General features: G+C 56.8%; 1 protein-coding gene across 1 annotated transcript in view; it reads right to left on the reverse strand.

Moving 5' to 3' along the window:
* Window positions 1-733: 733 nt before the first annotated feature.
* Window positions 734-7,500, reverse strand: part of LOC308175178 (glypican-5-like) — a gene marked incomplete at both ends in the record, with an annotated part of 7,535 nt that continues 768 nt past the window's right edge. The window contains 2 exons of the mRNA XM_080550891.1: window positions 734-868; window positions 6,789-7,487. Coding sequence (XP_080407017.1) covers window positions 734-868; window positions 6,789-7,487 — 834 coding nt within the window. The remainder of the gene's footprint in view (window positions 869-6,788; window positions 7,488-7,500) is intronic.

The following is a 7,500-nucleotide window of genomic DNA, read 5'->3' on the forward strand; positions in this document are numbered from 1 at the left end:
ACAGGCACACACTATTAACACACACACACTATTAACACAGGCACACATTATTAACACACACACACACACACACACACACACTATTAACACACTATTAACACACACACACACACACACACACACACTATTAACACAGGCACATCACCACAGCTGTCATAAATATGGAATACAGCTGCCGATACAATCATAAAAAGTGCCACAAGCATTACATAAAATCTAGAAAACTCTCAATAATTCAAGAGATATAACTGTACGTATATACAGTATGATAGGGACCTAAGTGTCTGAAATAAAGTTAAACTGAATTGAATTGGATATTTGAGGTCAAGACTCTGTGGCATCTATTTCATTTCATCTAAGTCATTCAGCAGACACTTTTTCCCAAAGCACCTTACTATAAGTACATTTGTCTCAGTGAGTGAATCTGCTTTGTCAGAAGTAAAACCTTCGAAAAGAGCAAGTGCCATCGGCGGTCACCGCGGTGGAGAGAGAGGAAGATGAACAAAGTAACAATTCAAGGACAAAGGCCTGGGGGTATTCCATCAACATCGCTAAAGAAAAACCCAGGCTTACTTTTGAGAAGTCTCCCGAGATTTATCAAAATAAACCCGGATTTTGGGATAAATCTCACGAAACGTATCAAAATAAGCCTGGATTTTCCTTTAGCGACGTTGATGTAATACTCCCCAGGTCAGACATCGATGTCTGTCATCTGAGGCGGTTGGTCCTCGACTCACGTCCGTCTGATAGAGAGGGAGTCTGTCTCTCTGATAGCTGCCTTGAGAGGGATGGACTCTCTACCGCCGCCCTGCTGGACACTGACCGACTGTGCAGGCTCTCTTCTGGGGTGGCCACACACTTTATGCACCTGCAGGACGAGAGAGAGAAGGAGGGGAGGAGGAGAGGAGGAGGGGATGAGAGGGGAGAGGAGGAGGAGGAGGAGGAGGAGGAGGAGGAGGGAAGGAGGAGAAGAGGGGAGGAGGAAGGGAGGAGGGGAGGAGGAGAGGAGAGGAGGGGAGGGGAGGGGAGGAGGAGAGGAGGAGAGGAGGGGAAGAGGAGAGGAGGAGAGGAGAGGAGGGGAAGAGGAGAGGTGGGGACATCTGTCAATACGTAAGAATGACATGACAGTATCGTGACATAGCAATAATATGATTAGTAGCTTGTGACTGTATATACCTCTAAACTACCAGCCATGCCATACTGTACCTATCTCTATCACTGTCATGTTTTTATATCATGTTTTATATCACTATTTTGCACTTCTGGTTAGATGCTAAACTGCATTTCGTTGTCTGGTACTTGGTAGTCTGCAATGACAATACAGTTGAATCTAATCTAATCTAATCATTTCAGAGCACTTTGAGCTGCAACGTTTGCAGGAAACGTGCTATACAAATAAAAAGTGATTATTATTATTATTATTATTATTATTATTATTATTTCTGTGGTACTTTTCTTTCAACACTTACAGGCTAAGGTAAAGAACCACCCCCCCCCCAAAAAAAATAAAAAAAACATTTTCTAAACACCAATATCAGATCAAAATCACAAAACCACTGATTGTTCTGGTTGATTCCATCTGTTCCTGGGGGAACACAGTGTGTCTGGGGTGGAGGTTTGTCAGTAGGTTAGCTACCAATCCAGCAGTGAGGGCTAGCCAGAGGACCAACAGGAAATCGATGAGTTGATCAGTGGAGCGGGGAATGGACTATCTGAGCTACTCCTTTATCCGATTGCTTAGACGTATAATTACCCCCCCCCCCCCTTCACCCCCGCGGCTTGGCGTTGTTTATCAATGCTGAGGACATCACCTTTTTGACCCTGGGTCAATTTCTTCTGACGGGTTCTCGCTTGAGAGATGTCCTTCCAGAGTGGAGAGTGCAGTGGTAGCGTTTTTCCACTAGATGGGAGTGTTGCTTAGTTTTACATGAAGGCAACTGGACTTTCTCTGGATAATGGATAGATGTGGTAGTGAAGTGGGTGGATGTGATTGTTTTTGCCAGAATTTTCAGTGCTGCTTATTGGACCTGTACAGCGGATGATTCTATTGGATGATTCTGCTGCTGTGTGTCCGATCATCTCCCCTGTAACCTCATCCACCACTCATCCCTCCACCCCCTCATCCTCCCATCCTCATTCATTCATTCATTCATTCATTCATTCTCATCCCTCCACTCCTCCATCCCTCCACCCCCCATCCCTCCACCCCTCATTCCTCCACACCCTCATCCCACCCCCCATTCCATCACCCCCCATCCCTCCACCCCTCCACCGTCCCATCCCGACACCCCTCCATCCCGACACCCCCTGAACCGTAACCACAGTCCCCAGTACTATCACCCCAGGGGAGGGAAGGGAGGCTGGTGGAGGTAGAAATCGGGGGGGGGGGGGGCTCATTGCGATGCATGGAACAGATCAGGAAACGGTATCAAACCACACATTCCAGTACTGTATGCGCTGCACGAGCCAAGGTCTTGAGGGCTGTGTGGTGGGAACAGCTGAAGCAGGCGTACTGCATCAGTATCCACCCTGCCCCCCCCCCCCTCGCCCCCCGCTGTACACACCCCGCCCCCCCTCCCCTCCACAACCAGGCCCGACGCTGACCAGTCAAATGTAAACACACACGCGGCGCCAAAACAATCACCTCAGGACTTGACTCCACAGCCATAACCACAACAATTGACCCGCCCCTCGTCCCCCACAGCCCCAAACGCTGACCCCTGTCCCTGTGTCTCACAGCACCAAACACTGACCCCTGTCCCTGTGTCTCATAGCCCCAAACACTGACCCCTGTCCCTGTGTCTCATAGCCCCAAACACTGACCCCTGTCCCTGTGTCTCATAGCCCCAAACACTGACCCCTGTCCCTGTGTCTCATAGCCCCAAACACTGACCCCTGTCCCTGTGTCTCATAGCCCCAAACACTGACCCCTGTCCCTGTGTCTCATAGCCCCAAACACTGACCCCTGTCCCTGTGTCTCACAGCCCCAAATGCTGACCCCCTGTCCCCGTGTCTCACAGCCCCAAATGCTGACCCCTGTCCCTGTGTCTCATAGCCCCAAACACTGACCCCTGTCCCTGTGTCTCATAGCCCCAAACACTGACCCCTGTCCCTGTGTCTCACAGCCCCAAACACTGACCCCTGTCCCTGTGTCTCATAGCCCCAAACACTGACCCCTGTCCCTGTGTCTCATAGCCCCAAACACTGACCCCTGTCCCTGTGTCTCACAGCACCAAACACTGACCCCTGTCCCTGTGTCTCATAGCCCCAAACACTGACCCCTGTCCCTGTGTCTCACAGCCCCAAATGCTGACCCCCTGTCCCCGTGTCCCACAGCCCCCAAACGCTGACCCCCCATGTCCCTCACACAGCCCCAAACACTGACCCCTGTCCCTGTGTCTCATAGCCCCAAACACTGACCCCTGTCCCTGTGTCTCATAGCCCCAAACACTGACCCCTGTCCCTGTGTCTCACAGCCCCAAACACTGACCCCTGTCCCTGTGTCTCATAGCCCCAAACACTGACCCCTGTCCCTGTGTCTCATAGCCCCAAACACTGACCCCTGTCCCTGTGTCTCACAGCACCAAACACTGACCCCTGTCCCTGTGTCTCATAGCCCCAAACACTGACCCCTGTCCCTGTGTCTCACAGCCCCAAATGCTGACCCCCTGTCCCCGTGTCCCACAGCCCCCAAACGCTGACCCCCCATGTCCCTCACACAGCCCCAAACGCTGACCCCCCCTGTCCCCCCCCCAAAGCCCAAACGCTGACCCCCTGTCCCACAGCCCCAAACACTGACCCCTGTCCCCCTCACTGCGCCCCCCCACAGCCCCAAGCCCTAACCCCCCTGTCCCCCACACAGCCCCAAACGCTCACCCTCCCTGTCCCCACCACAGACCCAAACACTGACCCCTGACCCCCCCGTCCCCCACTACAGCCCCCAAACACTGACCCCTGTCCCCTCCACAGCCCCAAACACTGTCCCCCCTGTCCCACAGCCCCAAACGCTGACCCCTGACCCCTGTCCCCTCCCACAGCCCCAAAACACTGACGCCTGACCCCCACACAGCCAAAACCCCAACAATTGACCCCCGTCCCCCCCAGAGCCCCAAACACTGACCCCCTGTCCCCCACCACAACCCCAAACACTGACCCCCTGTCCCCCACCACAACCCCAAACACTGACCCGCTGTCCCCCACCACAACCCCAAACACTGACCCCCTGTCCCCCACCACAACCCCAAACACTGACCCCCTGTCCCCCACCACAACCCCAAACACTGACCCCCTGTCCCCCACCACAACCCCAAACACTGACCCACTGACTCCCCCACAGACCCCAAAAACCCAACAATTGACCCTTGTGTCCCACAGCCCGAAACGCTGACCTCTGTCCCCCCCACACCCCCAAACGCTGACCCCCTGTGCCGCACCACAGCCCCAAACACTGACCCCCTGACTCCCCCACCACAACCCCAAACACTGACCCACTGACTCCCCCACAGACCCAAAAAACCCAACAATTGACCCTTGTGTCCCACAGCCCGAAACGCTGACCTCTGTCCCCCCCACACCCCCAAACGCTGACCCCCTGTGCCGCACCACAGCCCCAAACACTGACCTCTGTCCCCCCCACACCCCCAAACGCTGACCGCCTGAACCCTGTCCCCCCCCCCGACGGCCCCAAACACTGACCCCCGTCCCCCACCACAGCCTCAAACACTGACCCCCTGTCCCCCCCACACCCCCAAACGCTGACCCCCTGAACCCTGCCCCCCCCCCCCACAGCCTCAAACACTGACCCCCTGTCCCCGCCACAGTCCCCAAAGCCCCAAAACACTGACCCCCACTCTACCCCCATCCCACAGCCCCAAAACACTGCCCCCCCTGTCCCACAGCCCCAAACGCTGACCCCCCTGTCCCCTGTCCACCCCACATCCCCAAACGCTGACCCCCCTGTCCCCTGTCCACCCCACATCCCCAAACGCTGACCCCCCTGTCCCCTGTCCACCCCACATCCCCAAACGCTGACCCTCCTGTCCCCTCCACAGCCCCAAAACCCCAACAATTGACCCCTGACCCACCCCCACAGCCCCAAACACTGACCCCTGTCCCACCCACAGCCCCCAAAACCCCAACAATTGACCCCTGTCCCCCACAGACCCAAAACGCTGACCCCCTGTCCCCAGGAATAGCTGTGGCCGCCCCTTGGCCTCCCTCAGTGCCAGCGCTGGCCACCCTCGGCCCAAGGCTCGCTGCTGCCCACACAGCGGTATTCTGGGAGTGTTCTGGGAGTGGCCCGGGCCAGGCTGTTGTTCTGCGGTATGTACGATTTCAAGCCACTTATGTTTGGTCTGCGGCGCATTCCTCCTCTCTCTCTCTCTCTCTCTCTCTCTCTCTCTCTCTCTCTCTCTCGGAGAGCTCGACGGAGAGCTCTCACAGCTGGACCTTATGCTTAGGGATGCGTTCGACGGGGCTGGAATGTTTTCCCTCTCCCTCCTTCTCTCTCTCTCTCTCCTTCCCTCCCTCCCGCTCCCTCTCTCCCTCCTCTTCTCTCCCTCTCTCCCTCTCTCTCTCTCTCTCTCTCTCTCTCTCTCTCTCCCCCTCTCTCCCTCTCTCCCTCTCTCCTTCTCTCTTTCTCTCTCCTTCTCTCTCTCTCTCTCTCTCTCCCTGGAGGTTCTACTTCTATTGTTCTCGTGTCAGTCTCTCTGGACCTCTCTGTGTGTGTATTCCTCTGATTTAAAGTGAGTGGTGCATGACGTTGATGCTGGCTGTTTACAACCCTGGTGGTTTGCGCTGCGGTGGGAGTCTGGCATGGGGTCAGACTTTAGAGAAAAAGAAGCTAGAGAAGAAACTCTTTGACCCATCCCATCTATCCAACCATTTATCCATCCATCAATGCATCTACCCATCCATCCATCCATTTATCCATTGATCTATCCATTTAACCATCCATCCATCGACCCATCCATCTATCCATCTACCTATCTACCCATCCATCCATTTATCCATCCATCCATGCATCTACCCATCCATACATTTACCCATCCATCCATCTATCCATCCATCTACCCATCCATCCATCCATTTATCCATTCATCTATCCATTTAACCATCCATCCATCTACCCATCCATCCATCCATCTATCCATCTACCCATCCATCTAACCATTTACCCATCCATCTACCCATCCATCTACCCGTCCATCCGTCCATCCATCCATCCATCTAACCATCCATCCAACCATCCATCCATCCATCCATCCATCCATGCATCCACCTATCCATCTATGCATCTACCCAACCATCCATCCATTTACTCATTCATCCATCCATCCACCGCTCCATCCCTCCACCCGTCATCCAGCCCCCTCCACCCCTCATCCCTCCACCCATCATCCACCCCCCTCCACCTCTCATCCATCCACCCCTCCATCCCTCCACCCCCCTCCATCCCTCCACCCGTCATCCAGCCCCCTCCACCTCTCATCCCTCCATCCCTCCACCCCTCCATCCCTCCACCCCCCTCCACCCCTCCACCCCCATCGAACCACCAGCCCCAGAACCGTAACCACAAAGTCACAAAGAGCTACCCAGTGTGCCTCACCTCTGAGCAGAGAGCCTCGGCCGTCCCCTCCCCCCCTCCCATCCCTCCCCTTCCCCTCACCTGAGCAGAGAGCCTCGGCCCTCCCCTCCCCCCCTCCCATCCCTCCCCTTCCCCTCACCTGAGCAGACAGCCTTGGCCCTCCCCTCCCCTCCCCCCCTCCCATCCCTCCCCTTCCCCTCACCTGAGCAGACAGCCTCGGCCCGTTCTTCTGGGCGTGCGCCACGGCGTCGTGCACCAGCGTGTGCGCCCCCAGCAGCACCCTCTCCAGGTCCCCCGCCCCCCCCTGCATCCTGGCCGACAGCCCCTCCAGCGACCTCACGTACTCCCGCCACGGTGCGTCCACCTCCGCCATGGCCGCCAAGCAACCGCGCACCACGTTGAGGCAGTAGCCCATGCAGGGCTTGGACCGGGTCAGCCCCTGGCAGTGGGGGCAGTACTGCATCTTGAGGAGCCCGCGTCGGCACTCGCGGCTGAGCGCCAGGTGGTCCGTGGTGTTGATGACCTCGATGCCCAGGTGGAGGGCCTGGAGGAGCAGGCGTCCTGGTACCCCGGAGCGGGCGAGCTGCCCCGCGAGGACCCCCGGGGCCCCGCCGAAGGGCGCTAGCTCGCGGCGCGCGGAACGGACGCACTCGGCGTAGCCGGGGGAGATGGAGGTCAGCGCGGGGTTGACCAGGCGGTCGTAGACGAGGGGGAAGAGGGCGTCGAAGAAGCGGTGGACCGTGTCGTCCACGCTGAGCTCCGAGCCCAGGACGAAGAGGCCGACGTCGGTGAAGAGCTCGCGGACGGCGGGGGCCGCCTCGGGGGCCAGGTCGCCGTACGAGTCCTGGAGGAGGGCGTTGGTGTGGTTCTCCGCCCGCTTCATCAGGGCCTCGAAAGGATTCTGGGAAGAGGGA

This window comes from Nansenia antarctica (genome assembly GCF_963989245.1).
Source record: "Nansenia antarctica genome assembly, contig: SCAFFOLD_786, whole genome shotgun sequence".
In the NCBI taxonomy this organism is placed as follows: Eukaryota; Metazoa; Chordata; class Actinopteri; order Argentiniformes; family Microstomatidae; genus Nansenia; species Nansenia antarctica.